This window comes from Polyodon spathula, chromosome 39 (genome assembly GCF_017654505.1).
Source record: "Polyodon spathula isolate WHYD16114869_AA chromosome 39, ASM1765450v1, whole genome shotgun sequence".
NCBI lineage: Eukaryota > Metazoa > Chordata > Actinopteri > Acipenseriformes > Polyodontidae > Polyodon > Polyodon spathula.
The window spans coordinates 965,069-992,075 of NC_054572.1; the positions used below are offsets into that span (position 1 = coordinate 965,069).

The following is a 27,007-nucleotide window of genomic DNA, read 5'->3' on the forward strand; positions in this document are numbered from 1 at the left end:
ATGGTCTTGTATTATAAACTACATAATCATTGGCTTTTGAATGGAAAAACTAAACTGCTATTCCGGGACTAAAATAACAGAGTTTTTTTTTTTTTTTTTTTTTTTTAATGTCATGCAATTAATTCTTCTAAATCATGTCATCATCGCTGACCAATCAGTAGACATATTTCTGTACAAAATGTAATGAAAAAAGAATATGGTATAACAGTGTATTACAGCACTATGTATGAATTTAAAGGAGTGCCAACTAACGTAGTACAATCCATTATCTGCTGCTGAGTAACAATAATTAATAAAATAATGAAATCTGATATGCATATGATTGTTTCTGGATTTTGTGAACAGGAGAGGAGTGCTGCACCAACCAGTTATTTGGTTGTCTACACAGGTGAGGATCATTGGTGGTGATTTTGCTAATATACCATTCCAAGTGAGACAAGAGAAGAACTTGGGTCTGTGACGATTGCTTCTTAAACCCAGCATACAGGAGGAAACATGTTAAAGTTCGGGACTAAATTCAGAATTACATTCCAATTGAGACATGGTGTTTGCCATCTCAGAGGTTTATCCTGCACTCCCATCATGAAGTCTGAAGCTCAATTCATAAAAGCCTGCTGGATATTTACGGAAATAATTACGACCCTGGAATTCAAGAGTCATGCACAAATAAATGCTTTCTGTTCACAGTGAGAGCCAGAACGTTCCATTACATCCAGATACATGCTGTTTTGGTTAATTGCTCACGCTTGTAGCCTTTTTAAGTTATTAAAACAATGGTCTCTTTTAAAAAAAAAAAAAAATTCTGTCACGAGTCTTTCATGGAACATGTTTTATCAATACGTGGTCTTACCAAGCGCAGATAAAAAAAAAAAAAATGCATGATTCTTATCATTGCAAAGAAATGATTCAGCGGAGCAAAACCAGACTGTATTTTTGGAAACGTTGTTCATGAAAAACATTGGATTTGCCACTTAAATACATTCCTTTAAAAATTGCATTTTCATAACAACATTATATATATATATATATAATAAATCAGACTCAGTTCAACTCCTCCTACATGGCACAAAGCAACCACAGCTCAACGGAGGAAGGTGGTCGTCAACGAGGTGCAAAAGCAGGAGGAGAGGATGAGGTGCGTAAAAGCAGTTTCCCAGGCAAAGCAGGGAGAATGGACAAGATGGGAGAGTGTGGAACAAGGTAAGATCTGCTGCCAAAATCTATGGACAGTGGAACAGAGCAGGATCAGTGTCCTCATCAGGTCAACATATGATCTTCTCCCATCACCACAGAACTTTAAACTATGGGTAGGAGAAGATCCATGGTGTCCTTTGTGTTCATCGCCAGCTACATTGAGAAACATTTTGACAGGATGTAAGGTGTGTCTTAGCCAAGGATGGTTTACTTGGAGTCACGACCAGGTGCTGCGTTGTTTAGCCTTAGCACAGGAAGACAACAGGTTGCCATCAATTCCAGCAACATATGACACAACGAATAACATTCATCTATCCAGGGGAGCAACCACCAAGAAAAGGTATTAAAACCAAAACTCGTCTAGGACAACTGGAAGCTGTTAGAGACTGGAAAATGCTGGCAGATGTTGGACAACTGCTTATTATCACCTGGGATTGACACTACTAACTTTCAACCTGCTGTTGTGTTGTGGTCTGGATCAGCACTCCTTGTTCACCTGGTAGTTAACAGTGCCATGGGAGGATGCTGTGGATGAGGCATATGAAAGGAAGAAACTTTGGTACGCTCAACTAGCTAATGAAGCAGAACAGCAAGGATGGAAAGTCCAGGTTTTCCCAGTGGGAGTGGGTTGTTGAGGATTTGTGGCACACTCCACAACCCGGTTTCTCAGAGACACCCGATTCAGTGGTCAAGAGTTGCAACACATAGTGAAAAACTTAACTGAAGCAGCAGAGAGGAGCAGCAACTGGCTTTGGTTGAGATGAAGATTCTGGTTGGGGACCTCAAGCACAGTAGAAAGAAAGCAACGTCAATGGAAAGGAAGGTAAGTAAACTGGGCTTAGCTGAGTGGGGGACAGAGGGGCGTGATGCTGGGACGCCAGAATCACCCTATTAAGGTGAGGTGTGCTAGTCGACTTAACACCTAGGATGGAAGGTGCCCACTGGAAGACTCCAGAGAAGTACTGTACTCAGCTCAATCCAGACAGTTGTCATGCTGATGAGCTGCAGAGACCACACTATGGTTGATCCCTGGAGCCAGCATTGCAGCCATTGTGTGTGTGCTGATGCGCCAGGGAGGCAAAATAGGCTGATCCCTGGAGCCAGCATTACTCTTCACCCATCAACACCAGGCAGAAGGATATCTGCATCATCAGATGGAAGGAAACGCAGATAGATCACATTAGTTTACAGTAAAAGAAGCTAGCTGGTGCTTATGTTGGCGAGAGCCGACTACAATATCAGCATGAAGTTTTAACACCTACTTTCATGTAATGGAAATCATCAAACCATCAAAGAATATTCGCATTGGCACCAAATCAATCACACAAGCCAATCATACCTTTGATACAGTATACAATATATAGAGCTAACAGCACAGCATAAATAAAGCACTTAGAATTTTTTTTTTTTTTTTTTTTAAAATTCAGCAAATATAAAACCTAATTATCCCAGGGGAACTATACTACTAGCAGCTGGTCAAACTTTTGGACATTTTAAGTGCCACATTACAAACTGAGAATGGGCTGTTTTTTTCTTTTTTTTTTTAATTCAGTACCCAATCCTAATCTCACAGTCTGCAGCAGGGTGCTGATGCTGTTATTCAGGAGGATCTCTTCAATTGGGGAGAGCGTGTGGGCGTGGGGATTACATTTTTACATTTTAAGAAATTTGACAAAGACGCTATTGTTGACCCTCCAAAGAATCTGAAGGGAAAACCTCAACAGGCAGCTTCAGTTTGGAAGGAGGAGAGGGATCTAGACAGAGAGAGAGAGAGAGAGAGAGACACACACACACACACAGCGAGAGAGAGAGGGTGAAAGGAAGACAGAGGGGAGTGAGAAAGAGACCAGAAGCGCCCACTCTAACACAGGTACGAAACGCGGGTAAATACAGTAGCAATAACATTTGTACCACTACCTTTTTTTAAAAAAAAATATATATTCATATTAATTTGCTGCATATACTTGCATTGCTTTTTATTCACGTTTTGCAGTTTCTGGACGACTAGAGGATGAATAGTTCAGTTTGTCAAACTGGACACAGAATATTATCGATTAATAAACGATAACTATATAGCCTTATTGAAATATACATATTTATCAGCCGTGTCTTTGCATTGATCATAGGATCATTGCGTTTGTTTAAATCACGTCTGGGCTTTTAAGTTAATGAGTTAAGGAAGTTAATTAATTCTATTGTTTTGTTTGTAGTCTGCTTGAAAATATATATATGGCAATCCGTTAAGCCTGTGAACACACCGATATGAGTTTACCATGGCAATTGCTTATACCTTTATTATATCATAGATTTTGAAATTCTTGCACGTTCTTTTTTTTTATGTTAGTGGATTCTAAAACAGCGGGTTCGTTCCTGTGGTATTAATTATACTAGCCTGTCCCGCGTGTGTATTCTATTGCCAACCATTACAAACATACAGTGCGCAGGTGTTCACCACTACAGCGCTATAGCTGCCTGCGAGGCTCCCTCATTTTTTACAATCAAGCAATTGATTTTTTTGATTTATGTCATAATATTTTGGCAGTAAGAAATCTATGCAAGGATAAAAAAGTGCATGGGCTAATAACTTTTGGATGCACACATGTTAAAGCGGTGTTCGTTACATTTCTTAGAAGTCCAGTCCCATAAGATAAATCTCGCATGTGACCTAAAACTTTTATTTAAAAATAATAAATAGTAATAATCATAGAAAGACAAATCTTATACGAATTTACAGAACATAATGTATTTGATATAGACCAGTAACAATACTACTACTACTACTAGTAATAATAATAAAATAATAATAATAATAATAATAATAATAATAATAATAATAATAATAATTCTAAAAAGTGCTGTGAATCAATGTGTGGTAATTGATCCCATACAGATGTGTACATGTATTGTTATTATTTTAAAAATATAAATTAAAAAAAAAAGTTAAATGCATTAGAATCCTAAAGGTAACCAATAACACCTAAAAAGGAGTGGGCGTCTTGCTTTCAGTCCCAACAGCGCAGACGGTAATGTATCCCTCGCTTAATGGAAGCGTTGCATCAATCTTCAGATTCTTCGCTGGCACATGTTAAACGGAATGATGTGTTTTTGACTACGGTTCCTAATATAAAACGTTGGAGTGTCTGGGTTTCCTTGCATGGTTTTGTATTTTAAATGCTCTACCAGTGCCACAGGCCCGACCGATTCACATTCCCACTGCATTATCTGTGTGCGGTCATAGCTCCTGCTTTAGTTTTTGTTGTTGTTGTTGTTTTTGTTTTTGTTCTGCGATTTGATTAAAAAGAAAAGGATTTAATTCAGTCATGGCTAGCATCCAAGTACATAGGTTGAGACCCGAGAAAGTATGGGGGGGCATCCATATTGTAGATCCTAAGAAAAGTTTCCCTGCGACAGAAATATGGTGCAGACAGAATAATAATAATACGTTCGAGTCATTTTTTCCAAGCTGCTCAAATTAAAATTGTTTCTTTACCTCATCAAACATGGGAAAAAATGTTGGAAAAGGTTCCGTGCAACCAACTGCCAGAAAAAAAAGACTAAAAGTCACCATGTGTTTCATGCACTTAAAAAGTCTCAGTTTTGCCTTTCTGTCTTTCTATATTTAAACTGCAGTCCATCCCAACGTGATATAGAAACTCCGTGAAAACATGGCGACAAAGCATGCTAATGGTCAACACATACACATTACTTGCACTGAGCACTGCATCAACAATGCATTAAAAACAGAACCAAACTCTCGCTTCTCCTCCTCCCCTCGGAACTCTTTCCTTGTCAAAACACTGCTGGCAGCCCCAATAGAATGTTTCCATTATCAGGGCTGCTTGGCCTGCAGCAGTGGCTGAGACAGTAAAATAAGCACAGTATGCTGTGCCTACAAAGCATTGAACTTTCCTGCAAATGCATCTGACTGCAGTGAGCTTATTGTACAGCATAGCAGGAGCTGCACTTGAGACAACATTGGAACTCACGAAAAAGAAAGAAAAATAAACAAACAGCGTCAAAACAAAGTTTTTTTTTGTTTTTGTTTTTTTTTAATCAGGCTTAACTCTGATTATTCTGATTATTCTCCGAGACTCTCATTTCCAGATGTCTGGTTGCAGCACAGGACGAATAACTTGCAACATAAAAACATATTAATGAATAGTGCTTTATTAATAATATCATGATGGTATTTCAGATACTGTTATCAAAAACAATTATCTACATTGTGCTTTGTAGCCAGTTCTTTCTGTGTTATAGAAATATGAATTTGCTTTGGCTTTGGGTGTTAGCCCGTGCCTTGGACAATTCACTCATTGAGAACATATTTTCATATTTTATATTTCATAAGTATGTTTCTCCAGTGTTGACATCTGTATTCAGCAGTTAATTCCAAATTCTAGGTACGTGTTCTTTTCCAAGACTAATCGACACTTAGACAAGGCATCCTAAAGGGCACACTGGGATAACATCTTTATAGATGTATGTATCTGTAATAGGGTTTCCACATTACGTTTCAAGATATGCACTTTGTTCTCCCCACCCATTGCTTATCATTCCTTTTTGTTTGCCTGCACAGGATCCAGTACCATGAGAGCCCATCTAGGATATTTCCTCCTTCTCAGCCTTCTTCTGATTGCTGTGGTGCGTGGTCAGAGACGAAAACCTCCTAGACCAACAAAACCACAGAGGAGACCATCACCACAGCCAGAGCCACAAGAGCCCACTGACTTCCCTCCGCCCATTTTGGGTCCTCCTTCTGTCTTTGAAGACTGCCCCAGGGAGTGTTACTGTCCCTCAGATTTCCCCAGCACCCTCTACTGCGACAGACGCAACCTGAGGAAGATCCCCATCATCCCACCCAGGGCCCACTATCTCTACCTCCAAAACAACTACATAGATGAGGTGACAGAAGAAGCCTTCAAGAATGCTACCGAGCTGAAATGGGTTAACATGGACAACAACCGGATCAAGAAGGTGGACCGCCAAGTCTTTGAGAAGCTGGAGAACCTTCTCTTCTTGTACATGGACAAGAACAATCTCCAAGAGGTGCCCAGTTTCCTGCCTCCCAACCTGGAGCAGCTTCGTCTGAGCAGGAACCAGATCTCCAAGATCCCTGCCGGAGCATTTAATAAGCTGGAGAACCTGGCCATGCTTGACCTTCACCATAACAAGCTGAGCGACAGCGGCCTGGGCAAAAACATCTTCAAGGGCCTCAAGAACTTGGTTCAGCTGAACCTGGCACACAACATTCTGAGAAAGATGCCACAGAACGTGCCACCTAACATCTACCAGCTGTTCCTGGATCGGAATAACATTGAGGACATTCCCAAAGATTATTTCAAAGAGTTCCCAAACCTGACCTTCATCAGGCTTAATTACAATCAGCTGACCGACAAAGGGGTGCCCAAGAGGATTTTTAACATCTCCACTCTGTTGGATCTTCACCTTGCCTACAATAAACTCAACAGTGTTCCCATGATTAATTCCAAGTTGGAGCAGCTGTATATCAACCACAATCATATCAAAAGTAAGTTCATAAGGCTTTTCCTTGCCTATGGGATGTTCTTGCTAGTAATGTAAAAGTTAATTTGTATTTTGGTCAGTACTTGAGATCTCCAAGTACCACCAACTGTCCAAGTGAATGCAGTTGTGCTGTAGGCTCACAGTGGCATCTTCTATCTTCCATGAATGACTTCTGGTGTCATTTTACTGTTCAGTAGTTAAACCAAGGGTTGATGTACTTTGTGGGCATGCTATGAGTCTGTTTCAAGTATCCAGGCTAAATTCCAATATTCATTCTGTTACCTAGTGTAACTGAGGAACTCACTAGCTAAAAGTGTGTCTACTTGACTTCGTTCCTCAGTTTGACCTTTGACATTTAGGACTTTTTTTTACTACTTTTTTCTTAATAAAAACCAGAAGAACTTGAATATTTGCACAGCCATATGCCAGGCAAGTAGTACAAGTCCTCATGAACACTGTTTTGTTTTTCTTTGCAGGCATCAATGGCACAGAGATCTGCCCATATCCTATCATGACCATTGATATGAGTAATGAGGACAGTGTCCCTCGTCTGCGCTACCTGAGGATGGATGGGAATGCAGTTCAGGATCCCATTCCAATGGACCTGATCATGTGTTTCCGACATCTGAAATCAATCGTCATCTAAACCACACATCCCTTCTGATTTCTAAGAAGCAACAAACTTGTTTACTCTTGAAAACTTTCTCTGCTAAAGGCCAAGTGCCTTTGGAACTGTACTTCCCGAAACAGAAGCCTTTTGAGTGCATTGTGTATCAGATATAAAAATTAAACAATGCAAGCAAACCACATTCATAAACAGCTTCACTCGTTCTGGAACCCAACTGTCTTAATATCTAAATTATTCTGAAAGTGTGGACAACAGCCCATGCATTCATGAGCTTTATTTACTATTGTTTTTGTAAGTTTGTTTTTAATTTAAAAAAAAAGTAATGAAGATGTACTATGCTTTATTTCATGCCGTTTAGAAAACTTTGCAGAAACAGATGGCGTACAGTGGCCTCAACAGCAGGTTCAATCTGTACTGAAGTTGATTGGTATTTTAGTACAGTTTTCTATCTGCATTTCTAATGCAAAGCTGGACCTTAAAAGGTGTTTTACAAAAGCAACTTTCCTGAAAGACTCAAGTACAGTATAGTGCAGTAAGTAGCTTGCTTGATGTTTAGCTAGAACATGTTCTGCACAAAATGAAAAACTAAAGTTTTCAGTGGTCAATTGTACATTAACAAGTGGAAGCGTTAGTCACTAGCTCTTAGTGATGGCTTATTTAATCTCAGACTGTATATTTATAAAGGAGACTGGCTCTGTTAGATTGTATACATAGCTGAATGTTATGTAAAAATATTGTTAACTTGTCTGCATAACAAATGGTCCTTGATCTCTTAGTGGGATGGAGCTTGGACCTACAGAAAACTTCTTCTTGTTTTTTTTTTATTTTTAGCACAACCTATATGCTAAAAACAAGACTGCATATGACAGCCAGATCAAGCACAATATTAAAAATGAAATAAATAACACCTGAAAACTAGTGTTGGTTCAGCTTGGTTCGAGTATATAAGTATTTCTGTTCTTGATTTGCATCACTGCAGGTAAATTTCTTTTGGGTTCTCCTACTGTATCTCATACTCATAATAGCCCACTCTTCTCTTGTGCGGTTGTACTGTCATTCTCAGCAGATTACTCTCTACAATCCACAAGAGCAGCAGAATGAAAGTATAATGGATGGGATGTGGTTTGGGTTCAGCTGCTGTCACCTTACATAAAGGAGCTAGAGATTCCGACCCCCAGCCTCCTGGTTTGTATTCAGGCTAACAGAGGGTACAGCCACCTGCAAGATTGCCAGATTGACCTCTCTAACATGAAAGTGATGCAAAAGCAGTTTACTGTCCAGTAGATTATTATACTACTGGATCTGGGAATTACCCGCCCACTGTGATTCAGCATTTAATACTTCCCAGAGTATGAGTCATTTATCAGCACTTTAGAAAACCAGCAATACCCCGATAGGAGATCTGAGGCTGCCTTCTCTATATTACCAGCTGAACTAGCTTTCCTCTGGGTTCTGATATGACATTTCTGTGGACTTTTTTGTGACCCGCCTAGCTTTTCATTTTCTGAAGTTTGTAAATGGGAGGTAGTGGCTCTAGAGGTGGAGAATTACTAATTCCATCCTTAAACACAATGGGAATGCCCATGGTAATTACAGTCCTTATCACGCATAATTAGAGAGCCACTAAATTCAGCTACACAGTGGTGACCTCATTCCTCGTTGTGTAGCTATTAGAATGATACTGCACTGCAACGATGGTGTCCAAATCACATTAAAGACCAACTGAAACTAGAAGATCAGAGCATCCTTTACCTTTAAAGAAGATAGAACTAACCAGTTCCAGCGAATCTCACCCACGATGATGATAATAATCCTAGGTCTTGTATGCACATGTTAGAAGAAATTATGTTTTAAAGTTAATAATAAACAAAAATGTACACATTGCTATAAAGTTTTGGCTTGCGTCATGGTGGGGTTTGATAGAGAGGAAGGGGGCTGCAGTGTAAACTCCCCTGGCCATGCTTTTGAGAGTGGTCACCCCTTCACATTGACACACCTTTGAATGTCTCCTTCTGTGCAGCAGTCTTAAGAGTGCAGTTTGATGAAGGTACTGTTTCAGTTGCAAACCATTGCGTCAACTTTATTTTTTTTTGTCTCGTCAAAGTGAACGTTTCCCCTTTTTTTCCCAATCTTGCTATTCACACTCATCAACAGGAAGGGTTGGCAATTGAGATAGAGGGGCTTTGTACGGCCAGTTTCACTTCACTTCAGCATTTCATGATGCTTTTTGCCGCAATTTTATTTTTGCTCTACTTAGCAGGTAAGAACAGACTTATATTTGGGTCAGAGAACTACTTTTCTCTCTCTCTCTCTCTCTCTCTCTCTCTCTCTCTCTCTCTGTCTGTATTGGTGATTTGTTTAGTAACATGATTTCATATTTCAGCAGCATTTTCTTGACCTCTTGTGCAATTTTAACAACAACTAAAACATACATTTCATACAGTTGTCGTAAATATGTGTTCCAGTGTATGTAATCTCATTCACTGGAGTTGCCACCTTGACAGGCAACTAAATGCAACGTGTTTGTAACCATGTTAAATTCATTGCTGGAACTAATAATTGCACTTTAGTTTAAGGCTATAGCAAAATTACTGGTATAAAGAATGCAACTTAGTGAAGCGTTATAATGTTTTGTATAAAGCAAGCGTATGGTAGCATGTCAAAAGAATGATATTGTAATACATGTACATAACATATGAATAACACATCCACATAACCTGTTAAATGCTTACTTGTGGAATTTGTGTGAACCTATATTTGATACTACTTTACATTAACTGTCTAACTACACTGTAGTTACATAGTAATTGCACATGTAGTTACACAGTAGTTACACTGTAAATACAACCCCTCATGTGTAAATACAGTATATAATAACATAATAACTATCAACATGTTTTCACCCCAGTCATTTGTGTATTGACTGAGGTACCACAGTGTAGTTAATATAACGTGTTTCCAGATATTTCAATGAATGCTGTGTGTAACAGATTCCGGATCAGAAGCCCCGTACAGGGTGATCAACGGCATGGAAGGGCAAGGAGTCCAAATCGCATGCGAATACAAAGCGGCTCTTAGACCTCCGACCATAGCGTGCTGTAAACTGATAACTGAACACACATGTAAGCCCACAGTGAGTGGTTCTGCACATGTGACAGGAAGTAAGGTTAGACTGTCGGTGTATCTTGGACACCTGTCTGAAAGGGACTCTGGGGAATACTGGTGTGGAATCTGGACTCTAGACGGCAGCCCAAATGTAGAGTACGTTGCGGAAAAAATCCTTCTTCGAGTTTTGAAAGGTAAGCCGTCTTCTTCCTCCAAAGTAGGATTTGCTTAAGAATCAAGATAACATTTCTAACGCTTTGAGTTCAGAACATACCCCAAGTCGACATACCAAAGATCATCTATGCTACATGCCACTAACTCAATCCCTTACCTAACCCTAATCCTAGCTCTAGCCCTAATTTCCAGGGTATTTTCACAGATAACATTGCGTTTTTTTATGCATATGAATTGACTGGGTTTTACTGCGGTAAATTATTTTTACAATGCTTTACCATACTTCTTTATAAATGATCATACTTTTACTATGGTTTTCCACACTTTGCTATACTTTTACCACAGTAAACATTGATAAGGGATTATAACAATAGCGCTCAATATTGCAGCGTGCTCAGGGGGCACATGTGTTTTAGGTGTCTGATGCTTTATTATTATTATTATTATTATTATTATTATTATTATTATTATTATTATTATTATTATTATTATTATTAATTAATTATTAATTATTTATTTATTGATCTATTTATTAGCAGATGCCCTTATCCAGGGCGACTTACAAAGTATCACATTGCAAAATATCACATTATAGTTAAGAGCAGTTATAAAGTAGAGTCAAATCAGTAGAAAATAAGATCATTATTAAAGGCTGCTCAATACAATAAGCCACCTATGACAGAGTCATGTGCTGAAGAAGGAATTTCATTTTTTACAGCAGGAATTCCTTCCGGTGTTCCCAGAGAACACATCCCTCTAGTTAACCTCACTGCTGAGTCTGCCCCTGAACAGAAAAGGTAAGAGGAAGAGTGTGCACTGAAGAGGTTAAAACAATGTGAGCCATGATTTCTGAGCAGCTCCCCTCAGAGCTGTGACTCACTTATTGAACATGTTTAATAATGAAGCAGTTATCAAGAGATCCTGACCAGTGCAGTTAAAATAAGGAAGGTGACCTCTTATATGTGTGATTCAAATTTGAATGACCTTCTACTTATTCACCAAGCCTATGAATTATTATGGGTTATTTTTCTTTCAAAATACCTTTGTTTAAATAAGAGCAAGGAATGAGCGGTCCGTATGAGAGCTGCCATGCCCTCAATGTAAAACTCTCTTGTTTCTGGGGTTAGAGCATTAGCGGTGTGTGTTGGTTTGTTCTCTTATTCAGCAACATCAGTCTCTGGAATATCATCCCCCTGCTTGTAGCCACAGTCATGCTCATTCCATTCCTGATCTTCGCTATTTCCATTAGGAGACTCAGGAGAGCAAGGGAAGCGGGTAAGCTTACACATGAAATTAACATATGCACGATATGATACAGAAAAAACAACTAGACCAGATATATCTATGCAATTTAAAAGGAGGAATAACTGCAGTGTACAAAAAGGAATACAGTTGTTTTAGGTTTTTTTTTTGCATGTACACGAAAGGTTTAAATAATTAAAAATGTATTTATTTCAGAATGTTTTGGATAAAAGCCCTTCATATATATATATATATATATATATATATATATATATATATATATATATATATATATATATATATATATATATATATATATATATATATATATATATATATATATATATATATATATATATATATATATATACACACACAATAGTTAACAAAAGAACCAACAAAGACTTTTTATGTCATTATTGCTTATTGCTCATGCCTAAGAAGCATGTCACGGTAAATAAGTCACAAGAAGTTTTGTGAACAAGGCTCTAAATCAAAACACAAAAGTTCATTCAATTAGCAGGGTGCACCGTAATTAAACCCTAACCCTTTTAAATTAAGCACAGATATGAGATCAGGAAACAGGAACATTTTGTATCAGAGCAATAGTAACTTATATAAAGGGTTGCAATGCCTGGGATCCTAGTGTGTGTTTTATTAAAATTACATCACAGAGAAACCCTGCAAAGGGTTCTGGTCCCATTAATAATGGAAACTGTGGATTCTCTCCAAAAATGACCTCATGCATTGAAAATGGTGGTTCATTGCATTTGAGACCTGAATATTCATGGAAGGCATTGTTCCAAATTCAACATAATTAGTTGAACATTGTATCAGGCACTTATTATATTTTCTTTGGCTGGTTCTTTGTATAAGGCAATACAGAAACTGTTCAGCCCCCTCCCCAGGATTCCATTACGATGTGCAAGGTAAGGTTTGATTTTTTAATTTTTTTTTAATCCAAAATCTCATTTGCTAATGTACTGTTCTTTGAATCTCACAGGCCTTTAGTTGAATTTCTTTCCTAAATTTCACTTCCCCTTCTCACCCTAATTCAGGGAAGAGCAAGTCTGATCAGTCCTGCCTTATAAAAGTTTAGCAAAGTATAGTTAAGCGTAGTAAAAAATCATACTTTAAGTATGAAGTATAAATATCCTGACATACCCTCTCTTGTTTGACAAAGCACATGCGAACACCCATAGCAAAAGTGAATGTAGGCATATGACAAGCAAATATTTTCATTGAAGCAAGAAATTGGGCCTCAACAAAGCAATGGAGATTGAGATACAAAGTTTTGGAAGATCAGTAACACTATCTCCTGAATGGAACCACCAGAATGTCCTGGAATGACATGCCAGCTTTGTGTTGTTTTATAGTTTTCTAGCGGAACCGAGACTACGGAAGATGACATCACTTACGCAGTTCTGACGCTGCATTCTCCGGCTTCACCAGCAGAGAGCAGCAACGCCAACATGCAGCAAAGACAGAGCAGCGACCAGCCCCATCAGCAAACAGAGACTGTGGAGTACTCCTCCATTGTGTTCTAGACTGGCCAATAGGACTGGGTCAATTCAAACTTGAAGCCAATTTAAATGATTGAAAATGACTTTGATTTAAGTAATGTGTTGTCGCTGTAAGAAGATTGTTTCAATACAATACTGCAAACAGCACTTTTGATCAATGGTATCAGAAATTGATTATAAGGGAATGGGATTGGTGAAAAAAAGGAATTGACCCCAACCTTGCTGATAAAGCAGTGGTAATCAATAGAAAAATGCATATTTCCCCAATTATAATAGTATCCTTTAACAGACAGAAGAACACTTTTTTTGACTAATGCAATTGTCCTCTTCTTCAAAATAAAAAAAAAAATATATGATTAATGAAAGCAGGAAGGCTACATTCTAAAATAATAACAGAATTAAAAGACAAACCTGAGGCAAAAAGCCTGATGTCTGTTTAAAATTGTTTTGGCAGTTGAACTGACACACATCTGCCCCTTACTCTGCATGGACAACAAGTTCCATTCATTCAAAGGTAAACCTAACTCAGGTGAATTCATTTACAGGGAACATCGAATACAAACTAGAAAGAGCACAAAGCATGGAAAAATAAAGTGTTTTCACTTTGTTTATTATTTATACAGAAATAAACAATTGTAAATGCAACATAATCAAATCAGCCCTATTCTTAGTTTGTACTACGCACTAGGTTGGATGTAAAATAATAAAAAAAAAAAAATACATTCAAATAAAAAAAATGAAAAAATCTGAAAAGGAAGAAGAATGGTGACTTGCACATATCTTCTGCAAGGCAATCTCTGATGTTACTTGTATTGCTTGAGTGAATACACCCTCTTGTGGTGTAAATGAGACAGCTACAGTACGGGACTTCCAAAACATTAAACATTTTTTTGTCACCTTGGTTTTAGTCAGTTTAAAAAGGAGTTGCCATAGATTGTAAAAAAAAAAAAAAAAAAAAAAAAAAAAAACAGCATTTTACTTCTGAACTGATTTGTGATTTTTAGACTGGTTTCACAGTCTGATTATTACCAATCCTGTTTTGAGTAGAGTTACGCAGTGATGTAAGCATTAATACATCATATGCCATAAGTAACTAAAACACCCAAGTCTAACAGTATTTTAACACATCAGCCTCCCTGCGCACGGATTAGAATCTGCTCTGGTTACTGGTCTGCAGGTTCAGCGGTACATTATAATCGCTTTTCCTTGAGCAGAGTGTTTCAGGCAGTAATGCGTTGTTACAAAAAGGCTGGGTTTAATGAGGAGGAAAAAACACATCAATAAACGTCAGTGACCTATATTTGAAATGGTACACACACTGTAGATTAACAAATATTTGAACAACCAATTAACATTGTTGATACAATCTAGCTTATCTTAAACTACTACACACAGAGAGACAGTACAACAGGAGGCTGTGTTGTCCAGTAGTTAAAGGAAACGGCCTTGTAACCAGCAGGTCCCTGGTTCGAATGCCAGCTCAGCCACTGACTCACTGTGTGACCCTGATCAAGTCACTTAACCTCCTTGTGCTCAGTCTTTCAGGTGAGACTTTGTTACAGCTGATGCATAGCTCACACACCTTAGTCTCGTATCTTGAAAAGTGCTTTGTGATGGTGGTCCACTATGAAAGGTGCTATATAAAGATTATTATTACAACACCAGCTGATAATGTGCCTGTTTCTTTTTCAATTTGCGTGCTTCCATTTAGCTGTAAGGATTAAGATGCCTGCTTAGTTTTAATCATGCCAACAGAAACGCGTGGTGTCTACTGTACAGTGTTGGGTAAAGTTACTAGGGTAAAATCTGTTTCTTGTTATAAATGGATGGCAAACTTTGCATTCCAGCTTTGTAACGTTTTAGACTCCATAACTCCTGGCTATCACTTTGTCATAAAATACCATGACAAGTAGGCTAAGGGTGGTGGCTCACTTGGGATTGATATTATTATGACTTCCAAGGGTGTTCAAGTTTGGCTGGTCTCATCCTGTAGTTAACCACCAGCTGTCTCCCACCATATATCTATATATATATATATTATATTTCTCCATATATTAGATATATATATATATAATAATATATATATATATATATATACTTCATATCCTACAGGTATACAGTATAGATGGGCAGTGGATTTCTGCCAATGATGCAGTATATTCAAGTTGGTTTTGCATGAACCTATCAAATCTGGAGGGGGCAAATGTAAAACATGTCAACAATAAAACGATTTCAATTACTATACACCCTGAAATAATAACGTTCCTGAAAATATTGCAAGCGTTTTCTTGTAACTCTTGCAATGGAGTAGGGATATCGACTTTCCAAAGGATCATCTTTATAATTATAGTATCGATACAATGTAACGTAGTGCCTTAACTGTAAAATTGACATAAGAGAGCCGCCCGCCGCGAAGTCACTGCCAGGCCGCTACTTACTGTAAAAAAAAAAAAAAAAAAAAAAACTACATTCCCCATAATCCTTTGTCACTGGTGGCCCTGCTGTCACAAGAGCACAGGTGACTCAAAACACAAGCTACGCTGTCACATCACGCAGAGCCGAAGGAAAACAAATACGACGGTGAACTTGGGAAACGGATCTGTTACACGCCTTTTTATTTATATTTTAGACCGACAAAGGCAGAACTGTAACTACCGGACAAGGAAACAACACTGTCCACGGAAAAATACTCAAGTGCTGCGAACTTGTACATAACTTTGCACTTTATGACCTTCAGCTGGGTAAGAGTTTTCCAATCGCATACAGTACGTTTCAGATGTATATATGTATGGGGGTTCGTTTCAACTTCTGTTTTGACTCTAGAATACGGCCACTTACACCCGGACAAGAGACAAAAAAAAACAAAAAAATAGATATTATAGAACACTATCCATACAGAACCGCTTTCTGCGCATTACATTAGATGTACTATATTGGCAACACATGTTTTAAACTTCTTTAAGTACAGAACTGTAGTTACCGGGACCTTATTTTATAACAACGTCAAGGATATCAGTTCTCAGGACACGCACGACCCGTTCTCAGTTAACTTATGTTTTAATAATGTTTCACAACGTTGCCAGACTGTATCATTCACCAGAAGGTTCAGGAGCCGCAGTGATAATGGCTGCGGCGGTTCTGCCCATAACTTGCTGTTTGCGTAATGCAAGATATAAATAATACTACTCAGCTATTTATAGCGTTTTCACAGGATGGTTTCTGAAACACCGTTCATCGGCCGTGTGTTTTGGTTTAGATCTCCAGTTTGATTTTTACGTGTACATTGATGGTGAAACAGGAAAGTTAAAGGCCGGTATACCAATGCCCCCACTCCCGCACCCCCAGCAGCATCAGCGGGCACACAGCAGGGCGATTGGTCATCATCACAGGTTAGACTGACCTGTAGTAAAGGCGGAGAGAAAAACAAAACAGGCGTGTGTTTCAGGAGATACAGAGAAAGAAGAGAAGATACATTTAATAGAACACAATAATAAAACAAGCACGTCAAAGAAAAATAAAGTTAGAAAGCTTATTGTAAGATAATTTTGTAAATGTATGTTTTTATTATTATTATTAATAATAATAATAATAATAATAATAATAATAATAATAATAATAATAACCACGTACCTGGTTCGTGTTTAGCCATATTTTTGTTGCTTGAAGAAAACATTTAGCCGATGGTTCAATTCGGAGAAGCTTGGATGGAAGCGTCAGTAACAAGCTGCTTCTGGGGCATTGATTGCGTCACCCAGGTAAACCCGGCTTTATCACAAGCAGTGTGAAATCGCTTACCTGACCCGCATGACACCTGGTCCTGACCCGGGTAGAGCATGCCAGTGTGAAAGGGGCTTTAGTTCGTCACATAAATACAATATCGTAGCACTTGCTCTTCTGTAAGGTTTAAACAGGTGGCCCTTGGACGATACACCCGTGGGGTATACCTTCGGCGTTGTGTGCGATTTCATACTGTAATTTATTTTCCAACAGAGCCTGTTTGAAATATGTTCCCATCTCCTTAGGACTCTTTGAAATAAGCGGAACCATTTTAAATGGAAAATGCTTAATCCGACCACCTGGTTGTATTTGGATTTCTGCTTGGTGCTAGGTGGAGAAGTGGTGGTACGCATGATGTGTGTTGCAGCGGTCTTGTGGTGTAAGCGGCTGCTGCCTGTTTGTGTATTTCTCTTGTTTGTTTTGTGTCAACTAGTCTCTATGACTCTGTACATGCGAATAGTTTAGGCTGTTCAACTCATACCCCAATGCATTCTGGTAAGTGTAGTTGTGCTGTGAAAGCTACCTGATACAGGTGAAACATACCCAAGTGTGTTGGGGTGTGAGTTGAAAAGCCTGAACTGGCACAAACTGTTCTAGTGTACATGGAGTCATATAGTAACCCTAGTGTCAACCAACAGTAAAAGTGTGCCACTAAACTTATTTACACGGAATCAGGCAGATAAATTGCTGATTAATAAACTAACATTTACACAGGGTGTATGTAAAATATGAAAACCCTCACTATTGTGGTAGTATCATCAGTCTTCCCTTTCGATGTGCATTTTGTTTTTATTCCTTGTAATGTGCTTTTAGTAGAGGCAGCAGAAAGCAGGCTTGTCTGAAACAACATATGACAATAATCAACTGAAGAACACACACAAAATTTACTGATTTGTTCGAGTTGTGTAACTTCAAAGGGGGTCTTATCCTCCTTCCTGAAAGAAGTAATGCTAATAGCATTCACCTGAGATCAACCAAGGGTTAGCAGGTAAAGCACTCTGCTGACTTTTAACTGCGTTCTTTGGCACCAAATAATGGCCCTCCCCAACCCAAGCACTGAACCCTGCAGTTAAACCCCAAAGACTGGAATAAAAGTGAAAGTACTATATATCTATTATTCCTCCATTTCATACAGATGGGTTTAATTTGAGCAAATAGGCTTAAATTGGTGCCTCAAGTTTGCCAAATGCAATAAGTAATATTTTGCTTGGTCGTTTTAGGCAATTTCCTCTACGTTTGGTGTTTTTATTATAATTATAAAGATAATTATGTTTCAGTACTAGTCATTTATCTACAGAAGACCCAGCAGAGCAATTGAATGATCTATTATTTTACGGCTTGGAGTTAATTACAATCTGTTATGTAAATCACAGGGCTTGCTGGCTGTTGGGCTGCTGCAGTCATTCAAAGATCGAGGCACACTATCGCTAGATGCACTATGAAACGTAGTGTGGGATGATTAAACTGTTTGGCCAAGGATCTCAACTTCTGGTCCAGCAGGAGCCTCCCTCAATTGAGGTGCAACTTCTGAACGGTCAGTCAACCAAGGCTGGGGAAGGCAGACCACTGATACCCCCCCAGAAGGGAGGCGGTGGGGAGCAGGGGAGAAAGACTCCTCCTGTACCTTATATGAAACTCCCCATGTGAGTTTTTCACCGTTAGGATGTGCAGCAAATTGTCATTGTGTATTGAAACTAGGTGAATGGTGCTGTAATGTAATAAACGGGTCTGAATTTCAGTGAGAAGTGGCTGGTGGTGTCTTTGTTACTGTAAGATCAAATGCAATTTCCTGGACCAGTAGTTGCAAAGTCACTGTGGTTTTGTCTTCTCATTTTGTTCTGTAATTTTCCTCAGCAAGATATTTGATTTTTTTTTTTTTTTTTTTTTTTTTGGTTTTGGTATTGCGTCTTTGTGCAAGCAAAGTTTAGAAATGTTAGTTTCACAGATACTGATTAGCACTAGTCTTGGGCGACCATACTCAAGGTAACATTTAGTAGTCAAATGTTAGTGCAAATCGTGTTTTCTGAATACAAGTTTAGATATCAAATGATACTGCATGGGGGGGAGGGGGGTATGCGTGTGTTATTGTATTTATTATTTGGAGGTGGGGGTTGGTAGCGAACTCTTACTATTGGTGCCAGCATCGCATTCTTACACATCTAATCCCTAGGGTACATTCCTACGCTAAGAAGGGCAGCATTAAGTACGTTCATACACTGCCATGCAGCAAGGGAGCAGACTCCCAGGTCTGCAGATCTCTTTTTTTTTTGTTATTTCAAAAATCCCATAAAACAAAAGCAAAAAGCATAACCTTTTCTAAAAACTTTATTTTATTAGCTCACACTAACTTAAATTAAAGCATGCGCTCCTGTTTTTTATCCTTGTATATTTTCCCTGTGATTGTAGATTTTTATTTATTTATTTATTTTTTTAAATCCACTTTGTTTAGTTCCAGTAAAGCTTTTGTCTCAGCCGGATGCTGTATAAATCTGATGATGTAAGCTACTGTAAAAAAAAAGAAAAAAGTAAGATTGTAAAAATCTCGGGTACCTTTTTTGATATTGCATGTTGTATACTCTTGGTGCATTGTAAATAATAATTATCACACTTTAAATCCACTTCAGTCTGTGAGTTGAAGCTCTTGCAGTAGGTAACTGGATGTTGCTGATGCACACTTATTGCTGAGAAACAAGCCCCGCTGTGTTGCACACTCATGTGAGCTCCATTCCACTTTTCCCTCTGCACCCGGCAGTCTGTGCTAACTTGCTCTTACCTGCCTATTCTGGCATACAAGACACAGCTGCTGGGCCAGACTTTTGCAGCTATCCGTGAACTCTTTCACCCATGACTTCAACTAAGGGCTAGATCCTCATGGATTTGTATGATAACTCCCATTGCATAGCAGTTTGATCCATTCCTGGTTTCACTTTGAGTTTAAGACGACACATTTGAGCTTGTCACTGTACCTATAGACTCATCAAACTCGTGGTAAAACCTGGTATACGGGAAACTGCTATGCAATAGGAATGTTATTTCCATCCCTGATATTTGAATGCATTTTTGCAGAGTGTATCGACAAGTGTTTTATACTATTTTCTACATGACATGGTAAAAATAAAAGCTTGCTATTCATGAAACTGTTTTTAAAGAAGACACCATTAGCTGTTATGAAGTAAAGCAATGACAGGGCCTTATTGCCTTGCATTTTAATGTCATTCAGGCCCTAGTGTTACTGTGTGTTTGTAATTTCGTACAGTAAATACTCTCTCCATAGATTCGTTTAAGTGCTGTGGTTTGTTTTTAACAAGCAGGGGCAAGAGTAAGCTTCTTAGTCTAGTGAACGGTGTAATGTGTTTTACAAGTGTTGTGTGTGTGTTATTGATAAGGAGAGGTAACCCCTGCTGACTTGGTGTAAATCATCCCCGACTGTTATTGATTTGCTCTTAACAAATAGTTTGTAGAATATGGTGTTCATGATTCATGGTATGGAAACAGAAAAAAAACAATAGAATAAATAGAAAGCAAAAAAAAAGAGAAGCAGGGAGGTACAGTTTTTTTGGATCCCAGTACTTGTGTGTCCTGCTATTTCTCTGACAGTCTGCTTCAAGCTCGCCACAAGTATCTATCCCAGTTCTCTGTGGCCTGACTGCCTGCTGTCCTGCAATGTTTACATAATCAAAAGGAGGACAGGGTTTTACACCACATTGTCCTGGCTACATTATATACTTTGATTGTAGCAGTGCACTTTTGATTGGAGCAATCGCAATGCAGAATATGCACTAAGCAAAAAAGGAAAAAAAAAGTGAAAGCCTTAATACAGTACAGAGTTTGCCTGAAGCACTACCAAACCACAGTTACAGCTGGTAGAATTTACTGACATGAACGGGGTGCTGTGATGGTTTGGAAAAGTTCCATGCAAGATACGCCAGGGTTTACCTGAATTTTGAATCTGCAACTGAAGATGTATTTCTATCTCTGGAGTAAAGCTGTAAAGGTTCAATAATATAACTGGAAATTAAAACCCTAAATGTCTAATTTACTAATGTTCACAGTTTATAGCATCTTGATAATAATAGTAATAATAACAATCTTAATTTTTATTTCATAGTGGACCACGATCACAAAGTGCTTTACAAGATACGAGACTATCGTATGACCTGGAAACCACTGTAGTTGGTTATCAATAAAAATAACAGTATTCATTAAAAGGTATACACAGAAGGTTTAAGCATTTCATCTATTAAATATAGATTTGCAGCCCTGATTCGCCAAGACATTGTGTGGACTTACACACCCTGTGAATGTAGATCATGTTACTGAAAGACTTTACAGTGTTACTGATATTCTTGTTACATGTATATTTACATAGTTGTTGCTGGGGTTTTTTTGTATATCTCGGTTACAATGCACACTTTAATATCTACAAATCCTGGCACCCTATCATATATACTTTTAAATTTTTTTTTTTAATTTAGTCCCTTCCAGACCGCTAGCATTGCTGGGTGGGAAACTCCCATACAGAGGCGGCTTGCCGGTTGATCTGCTTGATTAAACGCATTGCCCTCAGTGCGTGTGAGTGGCTGCTCGGCCGTGAAGTCATAAAATCCAGGTTCTGGATTCCTGTGTGTTTTGAACACGTCTCTCGCTCTCGCTGTTGTGTGGTTTCAGGCCTCCACCGAGAGCTATTTAAAGGAGGGTGACGGCGTCAGCCTTCAACCTAACTGGCATGCTGCAGGCGCGAGCCAGGGATGCTTCTGCGACTCTGTCAGTTAGCAACACATGAACTGCAGCAATATTTATTATAGTTCAGAGTGCAGGGAATTTGGCAGAGGTTTGCTCAATACAGTAGTTGTATTGAGTCTGAATATGAAGGGCCTTTATTTTTTAATAGGACTTACTACTTTCTTAAAAGTGTCTTGTATACAGTTTTAAAAATAGTTTGTACATAAGGTTGCAGCCTTTATAAGCTCATGCTGGCATATGGTGGCAAAAATGTGTCTGTTTAGGTAATGGTGTGAAAATAAAGACATTGAGAAAGAGTCCAAACGTTTGGAATTGAATTGGATACGTTTCTTTTAGCATTACTTCAATAAGGGAGGCAGCTTGAGGGGCTGCGAATGAAAAAATTATTTGGGGAATGTAAGCAAACTGGACACCCATCAGTACCTGCTCTCGTGTGGAGTAGAATGCACAGGAGGGTGGGTTATAAGAGTATTCAAAATGTTTCCAGGAATTCTATTTTATTAAACATTTCAAACATGATTGTGATGCACAGCTTCTTACCAGAAAAGAAACCTCATGATGACTGCTTGATTCAGAGTGTGAATGTTTTGTTTTTTGAATTGAAAGTGTGGAAAAGCAGTGCCGTGTTTTGTGTGGGGTGCATGTTAACCACGGGGGAAAGGGGAAGTTGTGTGCTAATGTCAAGCTGTTCAAAATGAGGAAGTGGGATCACATCACACTGTAAAGGTCAACATGCAATTAATACTACAACAAAGTATGGGCACTAGCAGATGCCTAAATCCCATTCCAGGCCCTTTTAACAATTTACCCCCCACCAGTTCCTTAAAAGCCACTTTACATTGTCATAAGTCCTCCGCTAAACGTCCCCAGTAATGGAGATATGTTTGTCACATTCTGAGAATTGCTCATCCGATTGTTCTTAAACTTGGTATGGACATTCCTTAACCCCAGTTCGGGTATCCTACTCTAGGTACTGGGCTATTCTTATTCTTGGTTGGGATGACGTGCATGCCTAAATCATTACAAATTCTGTGGAAGTGTTTAATCTTGACTTACCAGTTTGCAGTTACAGTACTTATACCCCAGGAATTCAGCGCTGCATTCATGAAGCAGTCACAGGCTGAAGTCTCTGTAAGCATGCCCTGCTTGTGTTGTATATCAAAAGTAATCGCGCACCGATCTTGGAACTGTAAAACCCCACTGTAAGGCTCTGTATGGTGGACTCTATGAAGTTTCGAGCTGTTTGTTAAACACCTGATATTACCAGTCTGCAATATCTTGGGCAATTTTTTGACACCCCTTTCCCAATCACACGATCAGCAGTGAGTCAGACACCCGTATTTCCTCTCTTTGCCGACGAAAAGCTGTCTCACCACATGATGGCTCCAGGGGCCACATGATACAGGGACTCCATTGAGGAAGTGACTTCACCCTTGTCAGGATATGTAAAAAGCTTTTCTGGGGGTAGACTACAGCTACAAGCCCTAACATGTCCTGTTAGCATGTGGTTTTGTACTAAACTCCAGGTTCAGCTGCTGCTATGAGATTCTGCACGCACAGGGTGTGGCTAATTTATTAGGGATGGACGCTCTTCTTAAAAGTACCTTGATAACGGGAGATAATCTATGTAAGGAAACTAATTGGATGTCTGCAATTGCTTTTTTAGTTGGTTTCCTTTTATTGAGTGCAATATTCAAAAGTTACTATAGCGTAAACATTTATCTTTAGGCACCACAGATGTGGCACCTAGTTATAAACAGAAATCAGATAATGATCCTAATGTTCTGGGAGAAAGCTCAGGTACAGAGATATCCGCCGTCAGGAGAGGAGTCTTACCCAAATGTGTGTGGGAAGCTAAACCTTGTTTATTCAAGCTTCAGTGTTGCAACCAAGGTCAGCCAAGTTCCCACAACCCACTCTCTGTTGATAACAGCATACCTTTCAGCTGTGTGTTTCATTATACAGCAATCCACCGCGTATCCAACTGCAGTGGGACCAGAGTAAGGGCGGAGATGTAAAAAGGCAGATGAATGAATCCTGTTTTAAATACCATTACACGCAGCTATAGCAATTACTGTATTCTCACAATTATTGTTTTGATATATAGCTTTTATTAGGGAGCTTCCCAACATCCCTCGTTTAGAACGATACAGGGTATTAATGCTTGTGACAGGGTAGCCGTCTGCCGCGTTGGTGCATGCATTTGCTGCTGAGTCAGCAGATCGAGACGGAGGTTGATACGCCCCCCCGCAGGCGAACAGGATTTATTTACATATCAACACACTGAACAGCTCAGGTGACACTACCAGCAGTGGCACTGCACACAGAGCACACAGAACACAGGATCTGCAATCTTTGAACTGATCTTCTCTGTTCAGTAACAAACGGGCGTTGCTGAAGAGGGTGATCATGGCGGATAAACGGCTAGGGCAGATTCATGGCGGGAGGAATTAACGACGGATTACTGTCTCTCATTAACCCCTTAATCTATCTTCTGAAACTTTCTGCGCGCTGTTCTGGTTGATGGCTTGCTCCTGAGTCAGAAACAGGAACCAAAGGAAGCAGCTTGTAACTAAGTGGAGGCAGAGGGTAGGAGACACTATTATACAGAGAGAGTAGCGAGGGTATTGAAATCAATGGGATCCTTTAAGACCCGACCTGACATAGTTTTGGAATCACTGTAATTGTTCTTACTGTTATCGTGTGAGGTCAGTAGTTGCCGTTTCCAGTCACAGATAGACCAAGTGTTACTGTAGTTGTCCTCCGAGACGTTTGACAGGGTGGGCCTGGATTTCGTGGCTGGGATACTGATGTTCCTTTTCAGGTACTCTTTATGATGTCCCAGACTTTCATAAATCTTTGCATCTGCCCAATCACGTGACACATAACATTGCATAACCTAGTCTCTTATAATGCAAAAAAAAAAGGGGGAATTGAAATATATAAGTAGGGCTTCTGATTTTTGGTTTTTACCAATAAAAAAAAATGATAAAACACCTGCGATACAAAAAATTAAATCAGTGTTTATCCAGTAAATATTGGAAAAAACACTGGAAATGGTCACTCAATTCATGCTGACTTGACCCCTTTCCCTGTGAGTTTTCTTTTTTTAAAAACCTACAAAAATAAAAAATAAAAAAAACTGCTCAACTGTATAGTACTGTCAACTTACTGCACATATTGTGACAGAAAAAAAAAATGCCCATGATTTTTGAAGAGTAACTAAAACAATAATTTCATACAGTATATAAAAAGCAAAAGCCTCGATAAAAAATTGCATAAAACACGAAAATTGCTCAAAATAAGCACTGAAAAATGAAATTAATAAAACTCCCCCCCCCCCCCCAAAAAAAAATAACAGAAGCCCTTATAAGATTCATATTATTTCTTTCCATTGTAAGTAAAGTTATCTTTACTAAACTATTAGAACGGGATGCTGTTTAGAGTGGCGTTACTGTACCGCACCTGTACTGCTAGAGCGGTCTGTATACAGATCTGCAGTGTTCAAAGACTTAAAAAAGAAATCTTCATACAGAAAGTGCAGCCCCATCTTTGCTTTACTGTGACTGTGTCCAGTGCAGCCTCCTTTCATTCCGTGATCAAATCCAATGGAATTGCTGATGGAAAGAGGAAGGCTATGTGGGTTGCCTCCTCATGAAGCACTCCCCTCCCCACCCCACCCTCCGTTCTGAGCAGCGATCAGAGAGCTGGGACTGAGAGCGCCTTGTTCCCTGTAAATGAATGGCATTCGAGGGCTCATGTGTGAGACGTGGAGGAGGAAGCAGCAGAAACAAGCAGTATTGTGGTAACTGGGTAATTGCATGACTAAGGGTTTTCCTGTGACTGTCCAAGCTTTGGGGTCACGAGCAGAGGCGTGCCGTATCAATATATATAAAAAAGAAAAAACTAAAAACATGCTGCCGAGTTTGTGAAAAAGGATCAGGAGGTAATATTCCAGTAAGGCTGTGGTGTAGTTTAAGTAAGACCCATTCTTTTACTTTATTGGTTTGGTTTGCGTTTCTTCAAAAGGAGCAGGAAGAATAAACCTTCACGGAATCCAAGTTGATTGGCGATCATTTGAAATTCAGATCAGGCCTCCCTCGTGTCTTAGAAACTAGTTTTAAATGGGAGTTTGTCTTCGTTCAGTGACTTTGTTACCAGAGTAGTGCGCTCGCTACCAGTGTCCTCTTGGATTGGGATTTCCTATTCTCATACACATCCCAGTGCTATAGGAAAGGGCTGCTGGTAGGCAACGATTCTGGAAATGCACCAGCAAGCCTAAAAGACTGTCTGAAGCAGAAGAGAGTGGGAATACTTCAGAAAATACTACAGAACATCTGAAGAGGTACTCTGTTTGCAGTTTATTACTTGGGAGCAACACATTTAAGTAAGTGCAGATTCTTTTGCTTTTTACTCAAAGTGAAAGTATGACAGTATTTGTTTGGAAGTTGTAAAACCAAAAATAAGTACATCTGATTTTTGATTGAAAGCCTTTCCTGTTCTTTCACAGGGACTGCTGTACATTACGTCAATGCCCTTGTGTAAAAATAGGAATTGTATTAAAGCTGGCTTAGTTAAAGCTTTGTGAATAAAGTCTGTTGGTAGAGAGGGATGAATTTTAAGATTGAGACTTTTTTTTCTTTTTTTTTTTTAGTACATCATTTTTTATTTAACATTCTCTAATCAAAGAAACTACAAACTGATACTGCAAAAATCTACCAGAAGCCATAATAGTAGTACAGCATTTCATGTTCGATTTCAAAATGTCACATTTTTTTTTCCATTTTTGAACATGGAAATATATGGGAAACTACATAAGCGCCATGTAATTCAATATGTTACCGTAACATTATTCAGCAGGTTTCGTTCGGCTTCATTCTGTAGGGTGATGCAAAACATTTAGTCGTAGCTGTATATCCTGAGCAGAAGTGCACAAAGAAGACTGAGGAACGTGACTCATTAAGGAAGACAAGCAAAAACGATTACCCGCTGCCCAGAATTTCCATGAATAAACCGTGCATTCACATTACTGTAGACTCTTGGGGTTCTGCACTTAATTACCTGTGATAACCTCTTTGTTAATCATAAAGGAGTTAAT

The 27,007-nt window shown here is 38.9% G+C and overlaps 3 protein-coding genes across 9 annotated transcripts in view; all 3 read left to right on the forward strand.

Moving 5' to 3' along the window:
- The first annotated feature begins 2,868 nt into the window (after nt 1-2,868).
- LOC121304769 (prolargin-like) lies at nt 2,869-8,263 on the forward strand. Of its 2 annotated transcripts, none has more exons than XM_041236156.1 (3): nt 2,869-3,077; nt 5,771-6,721; nt 7,194-8,263. In XM_041236156.1, exons 2-3 carry the CDS (start codon nt 5,782-5,784, stop codon nt 7,361-7,363), a joined length of 1,110 nt encoding a protein of 369 aa, XP_041092090.1. In that variant the 5' UTR covers nt 2,869-3,077; nt 5,771-5,781; the 3' UTR covers nt 7,364-8,263. The 2 variants fall into 2 exon arrangements, with proteins under 2 accessions (XP_041092090.1, XP_041092089.1); XM_041236155.1 differs by having other exon boundaries at nt 2,870-3,064.
- Nucleotides 8,264-8,350: 87 nt separating this feature from the next.
- LOC121304770 lies at nt 8,351-14,865 on the forward strand. Of its 2 annotated transcripts, none has more exons than XM_041236158.1 (6): nt 8,351-9,605; nt 10,336-10,644; nt 11,346-11,421; nt 11,790-11,899; nt 12,743-12,795; nt 13,243-14,865. In XM_041236158.1, the coding sequence occupies exons 1-6, from the start codon at nt 9,563-9,565 to the stop codon at nt 13,411-13,413; spliced, it is 762 nt and encodes a 253-aa protein (XP_041092092.1). In that variant the 5' UTR covers nt 8,351-9,562; the 3' UTR covers nt 13,414-14,865. The 2 variants fall into 2 exon arrangements, with proteins under 2 accessions (XP_041092092.1, XP_041092091.1); XM_041236157.1 differs by having other exon boundaries at nt 9,248-9,605; nt 11,343-11,421.
- A 1,062-nt stretch (nt 14,866-15,927) lies between these two features.
- The window catches only part of LOC121304717 (transcription factor EB-like), a 31,871-nt gene continuing 20,791 nt past the window's right edge, over nt 15,928-27,007 (forward strand). For 4 of the 5 annotated variants that reach the window (XM_041236059.1, XM_041236063.1, XM_041236064.1 and 1 more), the window contains exon 1: nt 15,928-16,130. The gene's annotated coding sequence lies outside the window, so the exon portion shown is untranslated. Of the gene's footprint in view, nt 16,131-25,607; nt 26,297-27,007 lie in introns of those variants that run through there. The other variant, XM_041236060.1, reaches the window with a different exon arrangement.

Coding starts and splice junctions, on each gene's coding strand:
- LOC121304769 (XM_041236156.1), top strand. CDS start 5,782: ATGAGAGCCCATCTAGGATATTTCCTCCTTCTCAGCCTTCTTCTGATT. Junction 6,722..7,193: donor CAACCACAATCATATCAAAA/GTAAGTTCATAA, acceptor TTTTCTTTGCAG/GCATCAATGGCACAGAGATC.
- LOC121304770 (XM_041236157.1), top strand. CDS start 9,563: ATGATGCTTTTTGCCGCAATTTTATTTTTGCTCTACTTAGCAG. Junction 10,645..11,342: donor CCTTCTTCGAGTTTTGAAAG/GTAAGCCGTCTT, acceptor CATTTTTTACAG/CAGGAATTCCTTCCGGTGTT. Junction 11,422..11,789: donor TCTGCCCCTGAACAGAAAAG/GTAAGAGGAAGA, acceptor TCTCTTATTCAG/CAACATCAGTCTCTGGAATA.